The following is a 27,608-nucleotide window of genomic DNA, read 5'->3' on the forward strand; positions in this document are numbered from 1 at the left end:
CATTTAAGTGATGTAAGAGCAGCAAATGAATCCATCCAACAGGATATGTGGAAACATAAATACTGCACACAACTGACTAATGAAAAAATAGACTGAGTCTGAACAGCCCCTTCCAGGTAGCCACAGACAAAAAAACCTGCCAAATTTTTCTTCTGCAAAACGCCCGCTTTTACTGCTACCCAAAATTGGATTTAAGAATTTAGCAGCTAGAATCATTTCAGAGTGAAGACTGCTAATACAAACTTCTGTGCCTTGATTAAACAATACTGACAGATACATACTTTATATAAAGGTTGATTGTTTTTAAAGGAGCATAATGGCATGCTGCCCACCAACACGGGGATTTTTGGGAATTTTAGAAAAAGATGATATCCTGGAAGGTAAAACCAAGCCCCCCCTCCCACAATTTGCCATTGAGCACCTTAAGGTTTCCACTCACCCTGCCGTTGACCTCGCCCCTCCACCAGCCATTAGCTCCCGACTTGGTGTAGATCTTAACCACGTCTCCCTCCTGCAGAGAGAGCTCCCGGGTGTCGCGTGAGCTGAAGTCGTACCGCGCTATTGCCACACCAATCACTTTGGGGGTAAACACTGCAGGAAGAGAAAAGAAAATGAGGGGGATGCAAAACAGGACGAAAAAGAGAGAATGTGCTCATCCACGGTTTTTGCTGACGACGAGTTCAAACACATCGGTTGCAACATGTAGACGCTCATACGGACAGAGAGGTGGAGAGGCCTGGAGTTACACACGTCTAACTTTGACAACTACAGGTTTCTTTTTGGTCACCAATTTTATTTTTCTTCCTTTCACACAAAGATAGAAAGGACCTTCACCGCCCCTCCCCCACAGCGTCAATAAAATTCCAGCGTCTCTGATCCTTTCATCTAAAGTATTCAAGAAAATAAAACCACAGAGCAAATATAATGAAGGAAAAGTTTTAATTACGCAGCCAAATTCAGCCAGCTGTTCTTCATAAAACTAGCTAGAATCTAGTATGAACAAAAGGAACTATTTTATGTAAAAAACTGCCAATTTTGTACATCAAGCTGGAATTTCAGCCAGGTAATTTGACTTCTGGCGACTTTGTACAAACTCACTACTCTGAGTGTAAGAGCTGTGCATAGCTTTAGAGTCATAGCTTTAGCTTTAGCAGGGTTCTGACAGCAGTCTGTGTTAGACTACATGTCTCCTGCTGAGCAGACAGCGGTGTGAGAGACACATGTGGAGCCGGCTAGCTAGCTCCATCCCACCCTGCCGGCTCTCTTCCCTTTCAGACGCTGACCGGTGGTCCGACTGGGCAAAGCTGACATGTGGAAATGGAATGTCAGACCTCTACAAGCTGGCCGTAGGGATAGAATATCTAATATAGAGGAGCTCTGTGTATTTGGACACTTCCACCTTTACTTTGACAGACAGACCTGGACAAGCACACACAAAACCCAACCACATACCAACTGTGGAAAACATCTCACACACTCTACTCTTTTTCTTAAAGGTGCACCTCACACACACACACACACACACACACAAGCAGGCACATGCAAAAATGTGGACACACATTGTACAAACATGCAATTTGTACAGAATGGCATGTATGTGTGCAAAACTACATAAGAGGTGAGACGGTTCAATGAGAAGCTACATGAAAGATGGAAAAGGCCCAGATTTTCATGCAGTGACGCAAACGGACAGCCAGCGTTCCCGAGCAGCCATCAACAGGCGAGGTGAAGAGAGAAAGAGACCCAGTGTTAAAGTGACAGGCAAAGACAGGGAGAGAGAGAGAGAACCAATACCTGTACCTGACCAGAAGGGAGCAGAGGAAGGAGGTACAAAGCTGTAGCCGGCAGGAGTTAGAAGAGAGAGGCCGCAGAGCAATGGGGCTATGGCAGGGCGGAGGCAGTGCAGGCCAGGCAGGGGGGTGGAGAGATGCAAGACGGGGTAGAGGAGGGCAGGAATGGGTAGGGATGGAAGGAGAGAGAAGCAAAGGAGAAGGAAAAAAAAGCATGTTTTGTAAAAAAAATTTGATCTTTCTTTTTCAGAGGTATTTTAAAAAAAACCCACACAGTCGCAGTTTGGTGAAAAATAAATGATGACAGGCACAGGGGGAGAGCCAGTGAGACTTATCTACACAGCCACTGGAAGCAGCTCTTTCACTGATGTTCGGTGGTTAATTAATTTGTGCCCCTAAAAGTATTTACTGTGTTTTTGGAACTATAATTATAATTCTAATCTTTTTTCTCCCAAACTCAAATATGAGATCAAACCATAACATTTATCAAAACTTGCAGCAATTTGTCGATGACAAAAGGTGAGAATTTTGAATTCTAAAAGCCTCTCACGTTCAGAAATCTTCTACAGTCACTTGATATGGAATAGAAAACACAGTAACAAGCTATCAAACGGCCGTTATAAATGTGCAAAAGCGAGAAGAGGGTCTTTGTCTAATTGCCATCGCTGAATTAAAGGAAACACTGAAGGTCCTAAAACTGTGCACTGCTCCTAAAATGTTGTTGAGACACGAAGCGATGACATATCTTGTTCCACTTTGCTAAAAGGACTTCTGCCTCGCTAATGAGGGATGACATCTTCGCTTTATTGCATTTAATTGAGAAGAACATGCAGTCTACTCACAATTACAGCACGAAGGGGGATTTTTGCACAGTTGGAGACGTAGCTGTAATATTCTCCCCGACTTGCAGATGCTCAAAAAACACGGTAATGTACCCCGTTTCTTTATTTCACATTCCACTATTACAGGATTTTTCGAGGGTGCTCTAATTGCTTTTGTGCAGGCTGTTTCTGAACCTGAAAATGTCGCAGATTCTTCTTTACAAAGACTAACTGTGCCTTTATCTCGGCGTACAGCTTGAAAAACAACCCACCAGAGAACCACTGCATTTGTATTTCCGTCTGTCTTCCAGTCTGTCTCCTATTGGCAGAGGAGGCAGCTACAGAAACTGATCCTGTTCCAGTAACGTCTGAGAGTTGGCAGTGTCACTGCCTTGCTGTGGGAAATAGAACCTCTAACCCTGACAGTATTAGCACCTTGGTGTTCGTGGGTTATTTTGGAACGTAACTAAAGAAGCAGAGAAAGTTTGGCATGAGAACAGTCAGGGTAAAATGCTAACAATGAAAAGGGTTCTTTTTTGCTCAGTTGTGTTGCTAAAGTACAGAAACAGACCGCAGAGAATAAATGTAGTCGACTTAAACAGATGCCAGTGATTATTTTAGTCCAGAAAAGTTAAACTGTGGTGAACAAAACAACCAAAAAAGAAAGGATCATGGAAAACGTATTCCACATACATATAGTATGCAGAGTGCAGTGTTGCAATTCAACAACATCCAGAACAACCAAAATGATCATACATGAATCCTGAAATGACACAAACCTCGCCTAAATGGAGCTGTGTCATACTCTTATGAGCGGGGTGGCTGTAGCTCAGGATTTAGAGCAGGTGTACTGATCGGAAGGTTGGTGGTTCAATTCCTGGCTGCCTTTTCTGCATGCCAAATATCCTTGGGTAAGAGACCAACCACCCCAAGTTGCTCTCTGATGCATCCAGAAATCACTTCTGCACTAAAGCTCTCTATGCACTGTTCTTGAGCTAATCTGAAGGCCTCATGAAGTTTGGAGGTCTGCAGAACGTTGGTGACCTCTGTCCACTACGCGCCTCAGCATCCACTCACCCTGCTCTGTGATGTTACATGGCCTACCACTTTCACGGCTGAGTTGTTATAATACCACTAACAGCTGACTGTGGAATATTTAGTAGTGATGAAATATTACGACTGGCCATCCTGGAATTCTCTGAGCTCCTGAGAGAGACCCACTCTTTCACAAATGTTTGTAGAAGCAGTCTGCATGCCTGAATTTATACATCTGTGTCCATGGAGGTGACTGGAATACCTGAATTCAGTGATTTGGTTGGGGGAGTGAATGCTTTTGGCAATATAGTGTATGTCACACAGTAAGTAATTATGACCAATGCACAGTTCATTATTTCCGAGAACAGAACGAGCACTTTAAATTCAAGTCTTCTGCTCATTTTTCAAATCCGCTGCCGTTCTTTTAAAAGCGTGCCCCCAGTCTACCCCTCATTCGGGTTTCTAAAGCCACCTCTGCACAGGAGCCTACATTTCAGCCAGTGGGAATAGAAAATCTAATCCCCGCAATGACTGATAAATGCCCAAACTTTATGAAAAATGTGCCGCTCCCAACAATACTGCTGGCAAGTTAACTGGCCTGGGTTATTGATATGCTGTAAGAGGAGCAGGGCTCTAGTGGTTTTTAAAATGAATACTAATCAGCGCACTGAGAGACAGCTCAGCAACCCCTAATGGTGTCTAGGTACGAGCAATATGAAGAGGGATCGCGCTCCACTTCAAACAGCCACCGAAACACCAGCTGCATCTTACATGCTTCATTTTTGCACAATCTGATTTGTGGACCACACCGGAATGCACAATGTGAGCCGGGTGAATAATAGAGGGGAGGAAGACCGACAGCACACACACACACACACACACACACACACACACACACACACACACACACACACACACACACACACACACACACACACGCTGCGGCTTCCCACAAGATGAGGATGAGAGTTAGAAACCTGCACACCACGGATACATTTCAGCTAACTAAACGCCAGTATTTCTTCCTTTGTAACGACGGGCAAAAAAGGAAATATCAATCAATCAGTTTCTCTAACTACGAAGCAGTCGACAAAAACAAAGCACAAACGTTAATTGGGAGATTTCCAGCAGTGCTTTGGGAAAGTAGAAATCAAAACACGAGTCGTTTAAAAGTGAAAGCGAGAAAAATGAAGTCTGCACACCGGGAGCAGGCTGCCTACAAGACAGAGGGGCACACCACAACAACCCTCCAAAACAAATTTGGATTGGAGCTGTCTCAACTTGTGTCTTGATGCTGAGTTTGAACAACAGGCCCCGCTTTAGAACAAGCAAACAGCTCAGTACAATCTGTTCACATTTCTGCCGCTTGAAACGTGATCGTCTGCAAGCCAGGGACTTCTCCAAAGCACGCAGCGGCATGCAGGCATCAAATGAAATCATCATTTTACCACTGACTGTGATCACTTGGTTGATTTTCCATTTAGCAGTCAATGGGCAGTGGTGCTTTGCCTGGCGGGTTGAGCTTAATATTTATGTTTCTTCTTGCGTGGGGTAAACATTTATGGTTTTTAAGGCAAGGATCACTCTCTACTTCAGTTTGAAGATTGCAAACAGTTAACTGAGTGGATTTAAACCCCAGATAATGAATTTTTCCCATTTCTAGTCAAAGATAAAGGGATTTATGCATGCCAGCTTTTCTCACAACAAAAGCTTGTTTGTTTTTGTTTGTCTTTGTCTAAAAACACATTTCTTCACAGTTACAAACCCCACGCCTGCTTGACGTTTCTTCCTGTTTAAAGGGAGTTTTTCCTTACCACTGTTGCCAAGTGCTTGCTCATAGGAGGCTATATGATGGGGTTTCTTTCTAATGTTGTGTGACCTTTACCTTACAATATAAATGCGCTGTTGCTGTGAATTGGCTCTATATAAATAAAACTGAGTCGAACCGAATTGTTAAATTACAAAGAAGAAACCGTGTTATCGGAAACTGCATTCTCCTTTATTCATTCATTATAAATCAAAGCAGCGGCTGCATACATAAATAATCTTAATCATCATTGTGTTCTTGTACAGCCCCAAACCTATCAGAAGTGTTGCTGTCAACAGCTGCTTTGTCTTGAGATGTCACACGTTTTTTCATTATGACACGGGTAGAAAAAGAAATCCTGCTGCTTAAATCGTCTTCGGTGAGGATGCTTAAAGGTTTCCAGCTGTCTGGCATGTGAAATGATGTGAAATATCCCACGTTCGATACAATTACTCCCATGTGAAATGCTATCTTATTATCAGCATTTTTTAAAAATCTTTTTTACTCTTAAAATAACGAATAGATTAGGTTAAAAATGAATAAAAATGATAAAAATAAAAGTCCTAATATTATATCATATTATATAACGCATGTTACATGTTCAAATTGTTTAAAAAAATATACAGAATCAGCTACAGAAGTCCTTCGTGGACTAAAATTAGCATCTATGCTGACACTGTTTTAACTTCTGCAACATTTTATGTCTTGATGACCTCATAGTACCACTTTGCTCTCAGACTACAGGCTTAACTTGTAGTTGGTAGAGTTTCCAGAGTTCTTAAAGTAAAGGTAGAGGCAGAGACTTCAGCTTCCTAGTTTGGATTCAGGAGACAGACACTCTCTACTTTTATGATTAGACTTAAAAGTTTCCTTTTTGATAAAGCTTATAGTTAAGGCTGGCTCAGGTGACCCTGAACCCTCTCTTAGTTATGATGCTCAGACTGCTGCAGGACTTCCTTTGATTAACCGAGTCTCTCCTTTCCACTCGCCTCTGTTCACTCCCCTAGTGTTTATTCATCACCGCCAGCATGTGATAAAATTTTTCTCCTGTAGTTTTTTGTCCTGTTTCCCTGTGCTCTCCTTTTTCTCTCATCTTTCCCCTCTGATGGCCGCCCCTCCATAAGCCTTGTTCTGCTGCGCGTTTCTTCCTGCTAAAAGGGAGTTTTTCCTTCCCGCCATTGCCAAGTGCTTTCTTATATTGAGGTTATATTTGAGTCTTTACCTTACACCTGTGATTTGGTGCTAGATAATCAAAACTGAATTGTACTGAATTTAAATTGTCAAACATACATTTTTTCTTAAATAGATCATCCAAAATAACACAGATTTAAAAAGTGACAAGAAATAGATTCCATTTAAACTTAAGTCAGATTAATAGTGCAAACTTGTTTAGAGTTCTAACTGGTTTCCCCCCTTTTCCCCTGGCATTCAAATTGATTTGATCTTCAGCAATCGGCCAGAGACTGTTATCAAATCTAATGACATGCTTAGTAGACTCGCCAACCACCGTTTGACAGCCGAGTCAAAAACAATTAAAGTCAGGAGGCTGGGCTGTTTATAACAGTTGTTAAAGAGCCATCCAGTTCTTTCAGGGCTTAAAAGATCCTCCTGTGTGAATTGAAGCAGTGTGTAACAGAGCTGTGAAGGATGACAGATGAGAAAATAGAAGAGAAAACAAGAGCAGAGATGGCGGGAAATCGGCAGAAACAGCAATAGCAGCGTGTTGCCGGATGAAACAAAAACTTAACAATCAAAAGAATGACTGGCTTCAGTGTGAGTCCACTGATGCTGGTGAGCTGACGGCATGTACTGCCGTCAGATGTCTCAGGCTTAAAAAGTCATGGCTGCACATGAAATTACTTAATTGCTAACTATTTTGGTTAACCAACTGTTAAAGTCTGCTTTGACGCAAAAACTAGGCAACCATTGCTTCTGGGTGGCTGTGGCTCAGGTGGTGGAGCAGATCAGCTACTGATCGGAAGGTTGGTGGTTCGATCCTTGGCTTCCCCAATCTGCATGCCAAATATCCTTGGGCAAGATACTAACCCCGAGTTGCCCTCCGATGCGTTCATCGGAGTATGAATGTGTGTGAATGTAGTTTAGGTTGCACTTGAGTTTAGAAGTGCTTGTATGAGTGGGTGTGAATGGCTGAATGAGGCATGTTGTATAGAATGCTTTGAGTACTCCGGGAGAGTAGAAAAGCGCTCTATAAGAATCAGTGTATTTACCATTCATGGCCATATTTGCTGTGTTTAGTATGATGATTGCTGTCGTCCCTCAAATGCAAGGAAATTAAAGATCCATAGACAATCTGCTAATGAAAACACTGAGAGCCACTAGGCGCCGATTGAGAGGGAGTCTCCACTGGACAAACAAAAGCAAACAACTATCATATTTTTACTTTAGCTCCTCTCTGACTGCGATGGCCTTTAACATGAAGGATGTATTGGGGTCCAGTCGCACTGCTTTCATTTGAAAAAATGTGGTATTTTAGTTTATTGCATTATTTCCATTCTAGGTAATTCTCGGTATACTCACTGTTGCCACCGGATCGGTTGAAGCGGTGCATAGCAGCGTTCTCCGTTTCTCGGTAAGGAAACTGCAGCGTGGTGTCTAGACTCCTAAAGCCTTCTCTCAGGGAGTGATGTTTGTAGTACTCAATCAGCTCCTGAACACATTCAAACACACATCCAAGTAGTTTGAAATCATATCAACACATTTATGTCCTTAAGAGGATTCTTATTTTCCCCCAGTTATAGCAAATAAAAGTTGACTTTAACCATATCCTTTTAAATTTGGTTTTGCAACCAATATCTTAATATTATATTGAAAACCTCAGTAACTGGCACATAAATGGTAAACCTTTCCAATATGCTCTGGACTCTATAAGGCTGAAGCCCTCGGGTCAGTATAAACACGGCTCTAATCATAGCTATTTTTGTGCACATTGCTGAAATAAAATTCAGGTTTTTGACACTTCATTAAGTGAACAGGATTATTTATTTATGAACTGCAGTGGTGGAAGTTTAAAAAAAAAAAATAAAAGACTGAAAAATACTCACTACTATGCTCCTGAACTTTTTGTTCTCTGCAATGTAGAAGGAGCCCTCCTTGGTCAGGATCTTTATGTGCTTCACATCGTTGTTGTACCTGTGGGCCATTGAATAAGTTATGAGTGTAATTTCCCTCTCTGATCACCGCCATCGATCGGTGGCCGGCATCTAGCCCCCGTGGAGAGCCGGGCCGTCGCAGTAATGCATAGGATCCCAAAGGTTTGTGACATGTGAATGATGGGTGGTCAGGAGCGAGTGTGCGCATGTGTGTAACTGAAAGCTGCATGTTTGTGTTTGCATTAACAGGGTGGCTGATAGGGGTCTAAGGATGCAGGAATAAAAAAAAACATTTTTAGAGGTGCTTTGACAACAATATCAGGGATTTTTTACTCCATTTAACATTTTGGTGCATAAATGCATGAAATCAGATGACGGTTGTTTCAGGTTATGCGATTCTTTCAGTATTTTTAGAATTGTCTTTTTTGGTGCAAACACAGATGAAACAGCAAAACTTAAAGAGTGACTTTATTCTATAAACTGATGAAACCGTAGAGAGAGCAAATCTTAATAATTAACCTGCTGTATCATCTTTTATTAAAGCTACGCTAACACCAAAGACTTGAAGTTGTGTAGTAACTACTTATGGTGGATTTGCTGTATTTAGTGCACTTACTGAAGTGTGACACAGCACTGGTACACATCCTATGCTAGCCTGTGCTAAGCTAGGCTAACGTGCTCAGTTTTAGCTACATGTGTAGCGCGCAGTCGTCAACAATATTGGGCTTTTCATCTTAGTCTCAGCAACACAACTATTCAATGTCTTTGTCAAACCATGAAAATCCAATTGAAATCCAATGAAATCAAACAGTGACACACTAGAGCTAAACATTTTCAATCGTACTAGCTGTTAGTGTTAAAAAAATAACCCTGTAACAGTTTGAAAATGCGCTCAGAAATTTTAGAATCAGAAACAGGAAACTTTATTAATCCCTGAGGAAATTATGTGGTTATGGATTTTAAGATTTTAGCAATATAATACTTGTTTATGATTTATATACAGAGCTAAATAAAAACCCAGCCCTCTTCTCCGCGGGCAGAACTGTGTGTTATTTCTGGAGAATATAAGAGGGTACAATGCTACAGCCTAATTCAAACGTAACCGAGGCCTCATGGCGATTTGGACAAAATCATCAAAAACAATCCTGTGCCAGCTCTGCTATGACAAACAGGAAATGCAGCAGAGGGCATTTTCATTTGAGAGCAATAATTTCCAGTGGTCATTGCCACATAGCCACACGTGTCTCTTTATACCCTGCCTCTCTCCATGGGGAGGTTTTAATGACCTTGAACAGTCTTATTTATTTTCTGTGCTACTCAGAGCTCAGTGTCTGTGTGCATACATGCAATTAAGACTTCAGCGTAAAAGGAACATGAAAGCGCTCCTTTCTTTGAGGGGAAAAAAACTCAAATTAAGTCCAAAGTAGTGTCCACTGCTTGCTGAGAAGCATGCTTACTCCTTGTTAAGGAAAGCATTCCAGCTCAGAGGCTCCACAGGAGGACATGACGGGACTCTTTTCACAGCACGGAGATACGTTACAGAGATCAGTACGGTCACCAGCACCCTAAGGCTTTGTTAATTCCTCATTACCAAGATTAAAATGGCTGTATGCTTCTAATTATAAACCACTGAGGCTGTTTTGTGGGTTTTAGGTCAAACCATAATGAATACTATTACATGTGCCTTAAGCCAGAAGCTGCTCCATGATAGGCATCTGGTTTGGTAAATCTCACACATATCACTGTGGTTAACCACAGACTCAACCTCAGAGGAAAAGCCCATCATCCTTACAAAGGACTATAAATCGATCTGTCAACTTATGGAGCAAAGCTGGGAGTTCAATTGGTCAATACTGTGGTTTGGCTTAAGGCATCATCAGAGGAATCTAACAACAGTGGGGCAAGAAACACTGCCATGTAAAACAGAGACAATAAAATCTATATACTACAAAGCTCCCCACTCAAAAATTACAGAAAAATATGAAGGAATTATTTGTTTTTTACTTTTGTGGATACTTTTTTTAGAAGCTGCTTTCATAAGCGACAACATTTAATACAAAGATGTAAAATTCAAGCAATTAATCAAGGTTTCGGCACTACAGTCAAATAATGTTTTATACCCAGCTGACTTTACATACTCTGATTACAGGTAATTTGTTGCACAAGCTCAACATTAAAATGTATTAAAATTAATGGAAATAAAATTAATTTCCACAATGATTCGTAAAGCTTTGATCTGATATTTGATATTTGAGGGCCAAGAATCAAGTCTTGACTGTCCTCTGTCACGAATCTGCATCTGAGGTAGCAACTTTTATTAGTGGCACAAAGTAGCAGACTTACTTAATGCTGATGGCGTACTCTGTGTACTCTCTGCTGCGATGGCGCACCAGGTAGGTGCTGTTGACTCTGTTGATAAGCTCCGCCTCTGCCTGCAGCCTCTCCATAGGGCCTGCAAACCTACAGCACAGCAGCCAAACAGGTCCAGTTGTAAAAAAGACTAAAACTCCGACTACATGTGGATACAAGAAGGTGAAAACAGCACAAAGTGGGAGGGCTGTTTGGTGAACCTACCAAGGTTGAGAGGAATAATCGACGGGCTTCGGGACCTGAAAACACGTGTTTTTGTTATTCTCACGATGCTGACACTTATCAGACACAACGCAGACAAACCACTCCAATAAAATCTTGGTGCCTGTTTAAAAGCGAGTGCATCGCTCCTCTATAAAACACAAGCTTTTCCACTGTGCAACCTCAATAACACAGCTTAATGCACTTCTTATCTTTACAACAGTGAGATAAGGTGATAACAGTTTGTTATTTACTGAAGGCCTCATGTTCCTAAGGCAGCTGGGACAGAGTCTGATTTTCATTTTATCAAACAGAACATGACAGTCCAGCAAAACAATTCATAGTTCCCTCGTGTCGGTGAAGATGCATGGAATTTTTCCTTCCTTCCTTCTCCGGATTAGTCTGAACAACATGAAGCATTGCTTGTTCCTTAAAAGATCATTTTGTACTTTGCTTAAATTAAGTGGTGAACTGCTCGTGTCTCATAAAACAACCCGGACTCCTCGTGCTTTAAATATAGAAGCTTGTGGGTTGTTTTTCTACTTTTGCCAGGTAAAATAAGCGTAATTCCCAATTATCTCCACACGCCTGGTGAATAAATGTAGCCAAATGTGAGTTAGAACTACAAGAGGACTGGAAGGAAATGCTACTTACGCAGGGGCAAGGCTTCACAGCATCGCTTGGAAAGAAGCCAACCTCTTTCGTTGACAGGATTTTGCCCTGAAACCACACAGAGATAATTGCGTTACATACATCTGGCTGACTGCATCTCTATAATTCAGGAACAATTAGCCTTGCAACGCAGCGGTGCAAATTTACACCAGCAGTTATCTATTGTTTAAATAATTCCTGGCATGAGGAATAAAACAGGATGACTTCCTTATTCCTCCCATGGCGAAGACTCTTAAAGCTCAGCGCCTTGATTTACTAACAGTGGGGAGATGCAGTCCAAATAAACACGAGTTTTGTGGAAGCCAGAGTGCATCCGTCTCCCTCACACAGCGCAGTCGTGACGCCGTGTTTTTGTCTCGACGGCGAGTAGGTTCATTCATGAAAAATTATTATTTTTGGTATGTAAAATGATCGTGCGGGGATTTTTTAATGTGTCTCTTCAATAAACCCAGTGAATATGTGGTTAACTGTAGCGTGAAGGAGTCAAAGGTTTTATTTGTCACATGCTCAGTCAGTGTGTGCAGCGAAATGCAGGGTGGCATTCTCCTGAGGCGGTGCTAAAAAGGCAGGCGTGCAGAAAACAAAAAAAAAAGTGCACGCGGCGTTGTCACTTTACTGTGTGCGACACAGAGGCTTATAATAATTATAGTACCTGAAGCATTAGTTGATATTTTGCATATCCACCTGCCTATGTAAAGCATAAATGCACGAATTCGGCTCTCTTACGGAGAAGAACGCATTATATTTATATAGATGCAGAAGAATAACCAAGCCAACAGCTTTAGCACCACTAAGCTGTATATCAGCTGCCTCCTGACTGTCACACCCACCAATCAGAGTTTGATGTTTTAGGGGTGTCCTAGGTGTTAATTAGGTGTCTGAGCCGGTCCACCTTGGAGGCAGACTAGCAGCGAAGTCTATTTTTTTCAATGCTCTGGTCATCGCCTGTCACATCGCTGCCACCTCAGGACGTTGTATCAGCTCTTGCATAAAGCAGTGCTTTCTGCTGCATGGCTGCTAAGAGTTTGATAATGTTTAGAGCCGGTAACATTGACAGAGTAAACAGATGGTTGCTATTGAATGAAATGAAATTACAGGGATCGATTCTATTTGTCACACAAGCCCAGAACAGAAATGATTACGGTCTGTTTGCCACAAAGGTGATGGATATTGAATGCATACTGGCTGCCAGGCCGTAGCTGCCTCCAGTAAGGCTTTTTACACACAGTTAATTGAATTCTTTATCTATTTTGTCTGTTTTGTATGAACCGCAGTAAGAGTTGTTGGATTCCAAACTGATTATAATACAATAATAGTTTGCATCAATAAGATGCCCTTTTGAGCGCCTCAGGTAAAAATCTTACATCTTGTATAATTATTATGATGACTTTTATTCGGCTTCACGTGGACAGAGTAAGTGACTGCTACACGGCGCTGCTACAACTTTTCAAGAAACTGTTTATCTTCCCTCCTCTTGCGAGGCTTAAATCGCATGTGCTGCTTTCGCATAATAATAATTGCTTGCTTAAAACAACTGCGTGGGAGTGTCGCTTCCTTATGAGAAGTTCCGCGTTGTGTGAATAATTGCTTGTGGGTGTTTTCGTCTTTCTTAGAATTTCACTTTTCCATGAAGCTTGTTAGCAAGAATTCTCCGCACACAAACAGCTTGCCTGAGCAAGAAATGGAATTTGCAAAGCGCAGGTATAACTCATGAAATGTCCACAAACATGTCCGATGAGGAAGTAGATGAACAGGACGTAGCTACAAACTCTGACTTATCATATATTATTCTAAAACCATTGTGAAATATTAGGCGGGGATAAAGGTTAGATGGAGCGACAGTAGGGGGGGGAAATTGAAGATTTAAACACAGCGCGTCCATTTTACAGTTCTGCAAAATGAGTGATTAAGAGATAGCGTGACCTCTGACCTGCCACCAGGGGCTGTGAATGTCGGCGCAGATTAATTCAATGATGTCACCCGTCTGGATGTGGAGCGCTGGACCTGAAGCGGGGCTTGGCGATCCAAAGTAGTTCCTGATTACCAGCATCTTGGGCAGACCTGCAAGATGGACAGCATGAGTGAAACTACTGTCTGAAAAATGTGAACAAACGTGTCTTTCGATATATTATAGGAATTAGAAACAGGTCTACAGATTAGTGGTTGGAACCTGAGAGGGAGCGACGGTCATTTCTATGTCTGGTAAATTAGTCTGGAAACCTAAATATTAGCCGTCATGGAAACAAAATACTGATTATACTGACTGATCTATAATTAATCCTGTAGACCAAGGTACAACTGTTTTAAAGTGAGATCATTTTTATGAAACTTTTATGCAACACAAACAAATTAATTGATCAAAAGTAATGCCGTGACCTCAAGTCTGAGAGTTTGAGTGAGTCTTTGTTCTACTAAACTATTCATGGCCCCATTACAGGTGGTAATGAGAGGAGTATACATTTGTACACACACACACACACACACACACACACACACACACACGCTACACACACACACACACACAACACACACCACAGATTAGCAGCTCTGTCAAGCAGTGCACTGCCCTTGCAAATCGTCTCGACCCATTATTCATTATCATATTCCAGATAAGCAACAGTACACCATGGAGCATGGCAGGCTATCGAGCCCTCAGATAAAAGATAAGCAGCAATGAGCCCTGTTTACTGCTTAATGATGTTTTCTGGTAGTTTTCACTGAATTCCAGTCAGACACATCTTGTCACATTAATGAGATGTGATGAAAAGTAATTTGATGTGACTAATACAGTAACACCCCTCAAAAAAAAAAAAAATAACCCCACTTCCTTATTTTCCTGACTATATTCAATCATGTAGAGCGCACGTTTTTCTTCGATTAAACTGCACCAGTCCAGGGTGAGATATTTACTCCAATATACAGCAGTAAGGTTTACTCGTGCACTAAAAAGTTAAGTACATCACAATCAAGCTGGATTTGCTGTCAGCAGGCACTATTTGATTTCAATACCTTATTAATCCTATTATCCACTGAGACTGAATAATTTGTCATTATGAAGCATCCGCCCATGCCAAGCAAACAAATCCCAGGTTCGTATCATTTCCAACACAATCAAATGAACTGTGCATTTCTTTCTTTGCCTTATCAGGTGATAATGTTCTGGAGTATTATGATAAAGAAAAATAAATTAATAATAAAGCGATAGCACGGAGAAAGACGTAGGGCTACAGGCAAACAACAGAGAAGTCAACAACATTGTATTGAAAGCTAATACTGTACATCTCTATCTGTTGTGCTTCTCTTTCAGGATCTGTTCCAGTGCTGTAGCACTGTGGCTGGCAGCCTGACATGTGCGATCTTGCCTGAATAGGACTTCTAAAGACACAGGGCCATGGAGAATTGAGTCTCGGGGGCATGAATTGCATTCCTATCCACACAAGGACAGCGTGTTAGTGCACCTTTGAAAATAGACAAAGAGAGGAGCATTGAAATATTATGAAACGCCGAGGGCTGGGGCAATCAAACGCCTATTGATTTTAATGCGTCTTCAGTCAGAAATGATTTTCTGCAGCATAATGGATGGAGGGGTGGAAAAATGAGTGTTGAAGCCAGGTTTATAAGAGATTAGAGCCCCTTGGTGCAGTTGTTAGTCATGTTCTTTTGCAGAAAGATTGAGAGACAGAAATCAAAAAGAGGGAGACAGGCATATGTGCAATGGCTACATTTACTGTAGGTGCAGGAGTAACTTTGCTAGCTAAGTTATGCATTCTGGGTTTGGTCTTCTTCAGTTTAACAAGGCTCTTTTAGTTATAGATTAAGACTGAGCTGCAATGGCAAAACCACTTAACAGCTGCCTGGCGCACCTTCTTCTTTCACTAAGCAAGGTTGCCTCTACTTCGAGGAAAAACACAAGCTGACACCACGCCAGCGGCATTTCACGCAAACCTACTGCCAATCCTGATGAACCACTTAATTATTAAGAAATATTTTCTGGGTGATCTCGTTATGTAAAGTCGGGGGAGAACGCAATCACGAGGAAGCCCAGCACGGACTAAAAATAACCTCACGAGGACACGACGTGGTTGTTTTTGTTTTTGTCTTTGTTTATATGGCAACTCGGTCGGGACGCTAAAGGAACAAGACGTGAATGACAGTCAGAACTACAATTACACTGGAACTACAAACGATGCTGGGTTTAAACGTTGATGGAAACATTGGTGAAGATGCAAGAACACTTTCTGCCTTTACTCATCTTAATCCAGCATGTAGCCTTAATAGTTCACATTTACGACGTTTTATTTGAAGCCCGACGGGTTATCTTTTATTTTTAGTGTGGTGTGATGATTGCACGGTTACAAAGTATCTTATTCATCTCTTATTTTGATACATAGCTACTTTGCAAAATGATCCCTCCTCTGATTGGTTAGAGAACATTTACGAGTCAATAACATCTCTTCCCGCTACGTTCTGCACAGTTACGTGGTGGACTGGGATGAATATGTTATTTCTGGTGCTCAGATGACTCTGTGTCACCTTATTGAGAAAACAAGTTGTTGTGTCCGGACTCACAGGAACTGAAGTGACATGGTTGATCTTAGTAAAAGTCGATAACTTGTGTGGTGCTAAAAATAATATCGGGAAAATGCTATTAAACAGTGTTATCTGGATATTCTGTGGACTAGCAATTTTTTAATTTCAACTGATGCTGTTTATGTTGTCTGTTCTCATTTTATCCTCTCTTCAATCTGGTGTCTTTTCGCCAAAAATGTATCTGACATTGGTTTTGTCACTATCACATGTACCTTCAAATACATGAAAATGCAACACATTTGTTTTTGTTCTTGGTTTTGTTTTCACAATGCAAAAGTCATTTTTAGTGTTTGTCTTTCAGGCATTTTTTGTTTTTCCTTGTTTTTGTTTTCTCTTGTACTTTTTTACCTAATCCATTAATAGGTTTGTTGGAAAAATATCTTCACATCAGTACAAAAGTTTAAAAGATTGTTATGTGAAGTCCTAAAAGTCTGCGTTTAAAGGGTGTTTTTATGTTCATCATACTGTTGACATAGATCGACAACAATAGCTTGACTGTTGTGACACCCATCAAGTGAAACATTAGTAAACAAAGCTTGTTCAGCCTATACAGCCTACAGTATACAGCAGGCTGACAGACAGTATTAGTGCATCTCAATAGCTGTCTAAGATGAATAATTTCCCTCCTGAGTAAGGACAGATGGCATATGCGAGGTAGTGGGATGTTGGGAGATGTGAAATTTTCTTACCTGGATCTCGATCTTTGCCCTGTAAACATACAGAAACATAGTTAGACATAGACTTACAGGGACGGACTAACAACATTTTTTTTGTATTCATTAAATGCATTTTGGGTCAAAGTTCATCAGTTTCTCCATCTCAAGCGCCTAAACAAGCAACCTGCATCATTTTGTACACGCTTCAAAAATAAATCAGTTATGAAACTTACTACTTTACACATTAAGTGTGAAGTTGAATTGAACTGGCCTGCTAACCCCCACATACAGACCTTATATGGTTAGACTGGCATAGGCTCATGTCTCATGACTCCAGGAGCAAGTTTTAAAGTTGCAGAAATAATTAAACCTGTGCTTAAGAGCATTTCTGAATCAGAACCAGAAATAAACAAACTTCAAAAGTGCACAAAACTCTTAGCCACAAAGTACAGTTTCAGCCACAGCCACAGTTGTTGTCATGCGACTAAAATAAAGTGCTGCAAGCAGTTTAATTTCCTGCTTGGGGTTACTTGTAAGCATTGTAGCAGTAAAGTGCAAAACAGTTTCAGAAGCAGCACACACAACTCGAAAAAAAATCTCCCCAAACATTCTAGTTTGGCATCAGGCAGGGCTGCAACAACTAAAGTCAATTGGAGTCTCCTTGGCAAATAGCTGCAGGAGAGAGCAGTTTTCAAAGTGCAGCAAAGCTTTGGAGAGGAGACAAACAGCAGACACACACACACACAAACACACATAGCAGAAGCTCACCTGAGTTCTGACGGAGCCGGAATCTGAAAGAAGTTTGAGAACAGGCATAGTGAATGACGGGTTAGCGGGTGCACGCAAACACTTGCACACACTCATCGGTACAAGGCAACACTCCCTCATTAGTGGAGAAGGCGGACGCTCATGTCTGACCGCGGCTCACTTTGTTTTGCTGCGCTGCCACTACCTGACAGCCAGAATAAAGGAGGTAACGAAGCAGGGGGTGGGGAGGGAAGGAGCGAGTGAGCAAGGAGGTGGGGTGTGGTGGGTGGGGGGGTAGACCTGTGGGTTTTGCTCCACCAGTTTCTTTCATTGGCTCCCTCTGGGATGGGTTACACCCCTCTGTGCATGCACACAACCGCATGCCTGTGCACACACGCAAACACACTTTGGTACCTGTGCAAACAGAACTATTGCATACCTCCACAGGCACGCGGGCTAACTGGCAGAAAGCCACAAATGTACGCTCTGTACCTAAAGCACCTGTGCACATGCAAGCAGGGTTTACACATACGCACGCCTCCCTCAGTTCCTAAAGTGAACTATGACCTGTTATGCAAAATCACAGCGAGTGAGCTGATAACAGGGACAAATGCAAGTAAACAATGGCTTATCTCTCTCCCTCTTGCACGCACAGACAGATACACTCAGGCAGCACAAAAACGTTCGTTCACTGTGATTGCGTGTTTGCACACGTAGCAAAACCTCTGGTGTATTGATATAAATAAATAAATAGAATAAAGAGCTAGATAATATATAGGATAACTATAAGAAGAAGTGGACCACTTCTTCTTATAGTTATCCTCTGCAAGGAAAGTTCCACATCTCTTACAATATTTTGATATAAGTGTGCTATGAAATGCTGGTCCACAGCCCTGCATATATTCCCTGCACCGGCAGAGGTTGAATACTGTGTGGAGTAATGAGAGGGCGAATTCAAGCCAACATCCCAGCCACTGGTGTCGCCCCAATCTACTCAGGTACACAGTGTGCCCAGGTGGGCCTGGCAGTGGCGTTATTGCCTCTGCGACCTGATAGCACCGTGACAGATGCCAGGTCCAACAGGAGCTGGCAGCTTGCCACGGGGAATACAAACACACCCTCATGCAATTGCAACAGGCTGTTTCAGCGGTACAGTGTGTGCAGGCTGTAAAAGTTGCTTGTAAAAATATTGTGCAGAGTTTTTTTCGTGCACTCTCAAAACCTAAAAAAGAAACTTAAACAAAGTGAATTTAGTTTTTCGCCCCTTCGCGCTCACTTTGAGACAAACACACACGCATAGACACGCACGCACTCACTCACGCACGCAAAGGACAACATGTTGGGTTTCTGAAGGCCTTTGTTTGATTCCACATGTCTGAAGTTTTCCCTCCATGTCTCTCAGAGCTGTCAGCGCTTCTGCACAGGGAGCTGAGTGACAGATACACAACAGGGGCATAATAACAAAGTCAGGAGTTTCTTAAACTCCTCAGTAAAACTACTATTAGGTTTGGGGAATATGTGCAATGACACACAGTGACATTGCCTTTAAGGTGCTCTGAAGTGTCAAAACCAGCCAGGGAAGCGAGGGAGCTTCAGACTGAGCGACTGCAGTAGCGATCGAATACGTGGATGACCTTGGTGCAGAGGCGCAAGGACACGTGCAAAGTAACAAACCCTCGTCCTGTTTAGAATGCCACAGTGCAGCGCTTTCTTTTTTCAAATCGCACCGCAGCAAATCCCACCCATGCCCATAAGTTGTCACAAGACACTCGTACATCAGGTTTTATGCGCCACTTAGCGTCATCTGTCATCGTGTTAATGCGGCCATAAAGGTGCAGTGCTATTCGTGCAATTAGATTTACTGTCTCCTCTTAAAAACATTTCACTCGGTGACGTGCAGCTGTGAGACGCGTGGTGCAGAAGTTTTGCAGACTCGATCTGGGGTCGTGCAATAAACTTACCTGTTTTTCCACAGCAGCCGAAACGGCCCAGGCATTCTTTATGGGCACCTAGACCACACTTGGAGCACCAGTAGCCCTGGTAAAAGACGCCCCTGCAGACACAGGAAAGTTCATCATAAGAATACATGGCAGTCACAAACAGGGGCACTAATGCTTGTGGAGGAACAAAATAATCGGAGCTGCGTGTTTACAGGCGGTCAAAGGATTCAGTGTCATGTGGAAAAGTTCGCTGCCTTTTTTTCTGTCAGTTTGTATAGTTTGCAAAGCGACCTGTGCAAATAATTTATACTGACTGACGCTGCAGCGCTGCCTTTCCATTTCATTTAGGGGTGCTGCGAAGTTTGACATTTATGGCAGCTTGATAGTGTAACCCTGAGGACTGTGGCGATCACCTTACTTCCATTTGCACCGACATGACTTGTGACATTTGGGGTGTTGAGTGAAATGCCTCATAAACAATTGGGGGGGAGTTGCCAGTTTAGTTGAAGGGCAGATTGTTTCAAATTTGTTACAATTACTAACTTCTTCCTCACCTATTTTAAGCGTCCATGGATTGAGGATGCCAATTGCTCAGCAGATGGCTAAGCCACCAGAGGGACATCGAGATATACAGATAAAACAGTCGCTGATCTTATGTGTGTGGTCACATGGTTGATCTGACACGAAGCATTAACAGTAGACAAGGCCTTGAATGTAAATGTTGCTACAAAGAAGCTACTAAGCTCTATGATACTTCAGCATTCAACCAACCATGATCACGGTCTCCTCGTGACCATTTCAGATGTAAAATATCATTTTATCTTTTTACAAGTTCCTAAAACACGGTGTAGAATTTTCATGGCCACCCTGACCTTTGACCTTTAATCATTAAAATCAAGTGTGCTTATCCTTAAGCTTGAGTCCAAGCTAACGTTTTTCACTGTGTTTCTCCTGCACACTGTTAATGGGAATGGGATGGAAGGACAACTCTAAAAAACATAACGAGATGAAAGCAAAGACTTATTTTCTTATTTGGAGAGCGAAGCAGGAAAGCGAATGTAACCTCTTAAGCCCTCCTTCTACCTGAAGAAACATCAGCGACAAGTGTAAGACAAAAATAAACAACCTTGAGCTCTGCGAGTAACATTTAAATTAAATTCTGAAATACAATAAGCCTTCTTATCCTAATCACTGGACCAAAGAGAAATTTAAAAGCAACTTTGTATTTGGAGAGCAAATAAGAGCAACTCAGCAAACACCAACATTATTTCAACTCTTTTAACACCAAACCCACTTGAATCAAACTAGTGTTTGGTGGCCTTTTCACTAAAGGTGACAGCCTTTGACAAATGGTGGCAGCTACAATAATAACAGGTACACCATGGTCCCAGTCCAGGGACATCTGAGATGTAAAGCATTAAAACACGAGGAGATCACGCTTTGTCTGTCGCAGAAAGAAGCCAGAGTGCTACAATAGCTCCCCTGCTCTCACGTTAACCTACAGCTAAAATTGATGCAAGGTTAAATTCACAATCATCTAAACATTAGGCAGCAGAAGAGAAATGCTGTCGATCCAAAAATGGACTTTCTTACATCAAAATTTTGTTTCGGCCCTGAGAATTTCTGCCAAAGTAATCTCTGTATCTTCCACAGGCAGACACAGAATGCAAATGAGCATGTGCAGAGTAAGTGTAATCACTCTGGCTTCTTTCTGCTTTGAGGAATTTGGTGTGTTACAATTACCCACACTCTCCCCTACACAAGGTAAAGTAGATCCCAGTCTTGTTTAAGAAATACTTTAAAGTTTTAGAAAATAATCTTACAGTCACAGGATAAACGTGACTTCTCAGTGACTCCATTCAAATGCATACATACAGCTAGAGATAAATGAAGAGCTCTGGAACAATAGCCGTAACACAATACTCTAAAGGAAGAATAACTATTAGAGGAAAAACTTGAGGTATGATAAAAGATGCAGTCCAGCGTCCTAAAAAAGAAAAGATACACTTCAGACATTTTTATTATTCTGTTGGTGAATCTGCTGCATGGCTCTGTATATTCACAGTGCAATAATCTTGTCCCCGTTCCCCATCCATTGCCTTGAAGAAGTGCTGAAGTGTGACAGACATTTTTCTTCACCGTCTGTGGAAGGTGAGACCACTCAGTCGTTCCCACTGTGAGAGAGACCATGAGCCGCGGTCCTTTGGGTGCCGATACCATTCAGTGAATTCAAAAGGAACTTTGTGTAGCCAAAGCACATGTGCAGAGAAGAAGAGGGGCAAAGGCAAAGTGACGAATAGATTGTTAGGGTACACTGGAGAGGAACAGGAAGAGCCGAGGTCTTTCAAAGGAATCCTGACAGTTGTCTGAAGGGAAAGGGTCCACAGCGCCTCAGTCTTTATGTCTGCCAATAGCCTCAAAGCAGATTTTGTTCTGCTTGTACAGTGTGTGTGTGTGTGTGTGTGTGTGTGTGTGTGTGTGTGTGTGTGTGTGTTTGTGGGATAGCAATCTCTTACCTAAGCAGCATGTGGCAAGAATTGCAGGAGGTGATTCTTTCAAAGGTGTGCATACGAAATTCATGGTGGTTGTTGGTCGCATTCTCTGGCCGAATGTTGGATCTAAAAGAGATACAATGCACGATAAACACTAGATTCACAGACATCTCAATTTACTCCGTATAAACCAGGCACATCGGGCACTAATGTAATGCTAAACTGCAGCTTTTGACACCACTAATCATTCCGTTCTTACTAACAGATTACAGAAATGAGATGGCATCACTGGTTTTCATCATACATTGCACTTACTTAGAATTCATATTAACAACCTCATCTGCACCCCTTCATACGTGGAGTCCCCCAGGGCTCAATCCTAAACCCATTCTGTTTTCTTTATAAATGTTATCCTGGGTCAGGGCAAACATGTATAAAGGCTGATAGTGTCCAATTATGTGGGGTTTTTTTGTATCTTGGTATGTTTTTACTGTATTGGCAGTGTGTTTGGGATCATTGCTATGCTGAAAAACTGAGCCACTGCCAATCAGAGGCTCTCCAGATGTCATTGTATTGTATTGGTGGATCAAAATCTGAAAATACTGAGTTCAAAATTCTATCAATTTTGAAAGACCTCCAGCGCCACTGCCTGAATACAGCCTCAACCCATGACAGAGCGTCCACCAGATTGCTACAGATTGTTCTAGATACTAACTATTGTACCTCACTACTGACCTCCTCCATACATTCAATAGTTTGAACCAAAAGTTTCAAATTAAGAGCTTTTGCAAAAGATTTTCAGTCATGCTCTTATCAAATTTGGCATAGCGCAGCCTACTTCAGTTTTTTTCCACATTTCTAAATATTATTTATCTGTTTCTTTAGATACTGTTTGCTACTGAAGTGGAAGACCTCTATCTCTAATTTTTTGTTCTCCACTTGTCTAATTTCCTCAACTTTTTTGAGGGTAGACTGCACACCATGCAGAGATGCAAGTCTTTGGCTAATAGCTCTTTGGGAATTAGCTTGTTGCTACAAAATTACCGTTTTATTTCTGTCAAACTGTGTAATCTTTGGCATTTTTCATAGATTCAACAAAAAAATGGGAACAAGTTACGTGTAGGAGGCTAGTTACAAAGTGCTAAAGATACCATTAAAATTGATTATTTGCTGAGGTGTCTGGAATCACAATTTAAAAAAAAAATAAGGAAGTGCGACTCCATGGAATTAAAAATAGAGGGGTAGCTCAAGACTTTTGCACAGTACTGCACAACAAACTTTTGTTTAACTCTAAGCCTACAAGTTATGGATGTACCTGATTAGCAAAAATCAAACTATAATATACAATGACCACTCTTCAGTCAATTAGTGAATGAAAATTAATTCTTGCTTGCTCCCCTATTTGTTACACTTTCCAATCAGCTGCGCTCTTTGATGAAAATGTCAATTTCAAAGAACAAAAAAGTACATTTTTTTCCCCCACTTATAATTGCAGCCAACAAACTCCTCCATGGCTACAGCAACATTTCCCTGACACGCTTCTTTGAAGTGGGAAGGAGAGAATTGCAAGCACACAGCCAAGGTCTACTAGGAATGAACACGGGAGGTGTTCTCGGCCCCTTGGGACATGGTTGCATGGGTGGGAGTATGGAGGAAAGCAAAAAGGAAACAAGAAAAGAAAGACATGTCTCAGCTTTGTCCATATATTTATCTTCCAGAGGTCATCTCTTTGTTTTCGGCATAAGTGTTTACATGAGAATTTAGGTTTTTATGTACAAGTGCTTAATCTCAGACTAAGGTAATGGGCTACAACATGCTCAGTGGAAAACAGGACAAACAGGGCTGAGACCGAATAAAATAGCAGAAAGGGGAATTTCAGTGCTGTCTTCTCTTCTGTACCCGGGTCAACCAAGACATCAGCTTTGAGGTCAACACTGTCACTGGCTAGAAATTGTGTACCAGAAGAAGGAGGTCTGCTTGAAAAATACAGAATTTAAAATAGATGAAATTTGTAACTGTGTCATTGTAAAAACATTTGCACAGCTTCATTTTTTCTTCGATTCGAAGCTTGTAAAGCTATCCAGTGCAACATTGTGCAGCGTAAACCTGACTTGAAATTGAGCCTCGATTTTAAAGACTTATAAACTCACAGTGTGACTTCATTTGAATTTATCTTCAAGGATAGAGCCCTTACTGTGTGCTGTTCAAGCAAAGGTTTATGTTGAATTTTCATTTCCCTGCTTCGGTACATACACGGTGTGACCACCTCTCGTGGCTGCTAAATCTTAGTCAAGCAGTAAATTCTGGGTGGTTTGGACACAAAGGCAGCGAGTAAGAAAACAACTGTTCACAGATCATCTATTAAGCATCGCCGTGGGAGCGCGTCGCTGTTTGGCAACGCCTCTCAAGTCTCATAGCTCGTTAGCTGAGCCCCAAATATTAATCAACCAAAGCTCCAGTTTTCTCAGTTTCACATCACACAACACTTCATGTTTTTGATCCTCACTTCCTGATGCCTTCTTGAAGATGTTATTTCACAGATTTTGTCCTATTGTTGTCTTTTTTTTTTAATTTTTATGTTTTAATTGAGGCAGAGCCTGCAGGAGAGGCAGACTGTTGTCAACTCACTACAGTGAGAAGTGTAACAACAAACTAATACAATAACAGCTGCCCTATGCCATCGATCTATAGGAAAATGTAGTAATCCACAGATTTAATGACACTAATGTTTATTTAATGATAATAAAACTGATACTGCTTCTGTATGAAGGGCCAAGAGTGCCAAAATGAAGTAAATTTTAAAAAAAAATCAAAAAAAAATTTTAATCTGTCAATAATTAATTAGAGATAAATACATATATTATTATTTAAATGTCTTGATGCATGCTCAGTCATCCAGGTAAGTAATTCCCAAAAGGTGATTTACACCTTTAGACCAGTGGACACTCTTTCAGTGATAAGGATGTACACATCCTGGACAGGGAGGAACACTGGCTTGAGCGCGGAGTCAACGAGGCTATTTATGTGAAAAGGGAAAGACCATCTCTGAATCGAGGAGGGGGCCTAAGGGTACGTCTTTCACCATCTTACAATGCTGTGACTGCAGCCATTCCCCAACTCTGAATGTGAATGGTACTCATGGCCATTGATCAGTGGTCTTTGATCAATGGTCATGACGTGTTTGAGGGGAGTCGCAGACTGAGGTTGAAGACTTTTCCAGTGCCTTTAATACCATCCGGCCCTGTATGCTTCAGGAAAAACTGAACAGGATGGAGGTGGACCCCTGCCTGGTCGCTTGGATCTCCGACTACCTCACCGACAGACCACAGTACGTCAGGCTGAAGGACATCACGTCTGACACTGTGGTCAGCAGCACAGGAGCACCACAGGGAACTGTGCTGTCCCCTCTTCTCTTCACCCTGTACACCTCTGACTTCTGCTACAACTCTGAATTATGCCACATTCAGAAGTTTGCAGATGACACAGCCATCATGGGGTGTATCTGGGATGATCAGGAAGAGGAGTACAGAAGTCTGGTGAGGAACTTTGTCGCATGGAGTCACACAAACCACCTGCAACTCAACACCTCAAAGACTAAGGAACTGGTTGTGGACTTCGGGAGGTCCAGAGAAGGTCCACTGCCGGTTCAGATAGAGGGGGAGGAGGTGGAGGTGGTCAACAAGTACAAGTACCTCGGGCTGTGGGTGGACAATAAACTGGACTGGTCATGCAACACAGAGCACCTGTATAAAAAAGCCCAAAGCCGACTGTACTTCCTCAGGAGGCTGAGGTCTTTTAACATCTGCAGGAAGCTCCTGAGGATGTTTTACCAGTCGGTGGTTGCTGGAGTACTTTTCTATGCTGTGGTGTGCTGGGGGAGCAGCACAGCAAAGAGGGACTCATCCAGGCTGGAGAAACTGATCAGGAGGGCTAGCTCTGTGGTCGGCATGAAGCTGGACACTCTGGTGACAGTGGCAGAGAAAAGGACATTAAAGAAACTGATGGACATTATGGACAATGCCAGGCATCCTCTGCACACGGCCATAAACAACCAGAAGAGTCTGTTCAGTGACAGGTTGCTTCTCCCCAAGACAAGAACTAACAGACTTAAAAACTCCTTTGTCCCACACGCCATCAGACTGTTTAACTCCTCTCTGGAGGGGAGAGGGAGGGGAAACAGGAGGACAAAGGAGGGGGGAACAACTAAGCTGTAGTGCCTCTTCACCTCACTGTGCAATACCTTTTGTGATACTTTAAATAGTCAACAGTGCAATAGACCTCAATACTTGAAATGTGCAATTCACTTGTATTTTTATTTTTTATTCCTATTTATTCTATTTATCCCCTTCGTATATTTTATTTATATTGTCTCTGTATTTATATATGTGTGTGTGTGTGTGTGTGTGTTGATATATAATATTTATCTGTAACTCTGTAACTTCTGTCGGTGCTGTGCTTTTTGGAAATCGAATTTCCCAGAGGAACCCACCCGAGGGATTAATAAAGTTCTATCTTATCTTAATCTATTTATTATCAACTAACATTTAGTAACACATGAAAGGAAATCCTGTTCGTGTATTAATCACCAGAGCATGTCGCATAAAAAGAGATAAAAGAGGCAAAACCATGCGCCATAGTCAGGAGTTAACATGGGCAGGATTTTTTCTTTGTTTGTTTTATTGGCACAACAACAGGACTGAGGTGTCCATAAGTTGTTGGCATCTGCCCTACAGAGGAAAATGTCTGTACTTTTGTCATCTCTGCTACTATTAATTACTATATTAATTAATTAATTAATTACATATTTAATTATATTTAATTATGTATTTAGTTAATTCATTTTGGCACTCGTGGCCCTCCACACTTCTGAGGGGGTGTTGGTCTTTTACACTTTAAAGCCACTTTCAGCTGCTCACTTATTCACAAGGGGTCACCACAGCAGGTAGCGCCGCATGTCTGATTTGGCAGATAAATACTCACATAAAGTCAGCACCACTAACACTGATCAAATACTTCGTATATTTATGTAATATATTTACACATGTTTACTCAGCTGGAGGAAAACCAGTTAGTGTGTGAAAACATCTGTATAATCTCCTCTGTGGCTCTGTAGATGTCATATTCATTTCATCAGTGCTGGTGCCCAAAACTTCACTAAATATAACACTGTCCTGCACTGTAATACTTCCCTGTCTAAGCCTCTGCCCTCAGTGTTTTTCTTTCTCCGTTTTGAAAGAGGGATTCTGGTGCACCTCTTGGTCTCGACAAATTACAATAATCCTGATTAACAGAATCACAGCTTTATTTCATGTTTGAGCACCGTGCTGTTACACTGTGCATTATCGCATCATTGTGCAGGACTATCACTCATGCTTGG

The 27,608-nt window shown here is 41.7% G+C and overlaps 1 protein-coding gene across 2 annotated transcripts in view; it reads right to left on the reverse strand.

The window, feature by feature from the left end:
* LOC102292911 (guanine nucleotide exchange factor VAV3) overlaps window positions 1-27,608 on the reverse strand; it is a 91,201-nt gene that overhangs the window by 5,189 nt on the left and 58,404 nt on the right. Inside the window, exons 16-27 of one of the 2 annotated variants that reach the window (XM_014338150.2) lie at window positions 22,256-22,357; window positions 19,761-19,852; window positions 17,821-17,843; window positions 17,086-17,104; window positions 13,737-13,867; window positions 11,789-11,854; window positions 11,138-11,172; window positions 10,907-11,023; window positions 8,516-8,603; window positions 7,992-8,121; window positions 1,801-1,881; window positions 440-591 (exon numbers count right to left, since the gene is read on the reverse strand). In XM_014338150.2, the coding sequence (XP_014193636.1) occupies window positions 440-591; window positions 1,801-1,881; window positions 7,992-8,121; window positions 8,516-8,603; window positions 10,907-11,023; window positions 11,138-11,172; window positions 11,789-11,854; window positions 13,737-13,867; window positions 17,086-17,104; window positions 17,821-17,843; window positions 19,761-19,852; window positions 22,256-22,357 (1,036 nt within the window). The remainder of the gene's footprint in view (window positions 1-439; window positions 592-1,800; window positions 1,882-7,991; window positions 8,122-8,515; window positions 8,604-10,906; window positions 11,024-11,137; window positions 11,173-11,788; window positions 11,855-13,736; window positions 13,868-17,085; window positions 17,105-17,820; window positions 17,844-19,760; window positions 19,853-22,255; window positions 22,358-27,608) is intronic. The other variant, XM_014338151.2, reaches the window with a different exon arrangement.

The sequence above is a fragment of the Haplochromis burtoni genome, unplaced genomic scaffold, assembly GCF_018398535.1.
Source record: "Haplochromis burtoni strain Fernald_Lab_line unplaced genomic scaffold, NCSU_Asbu1 Contig_220, whole genome shotgun sequence".
In the NCBI taxonomy this organism is placed as follows: Eukaryota; Metazoa; Chordata; class Actinopteri; order Cichliformes; family Cichlidae; genus Haplochromis; species Haplochromis burtoni.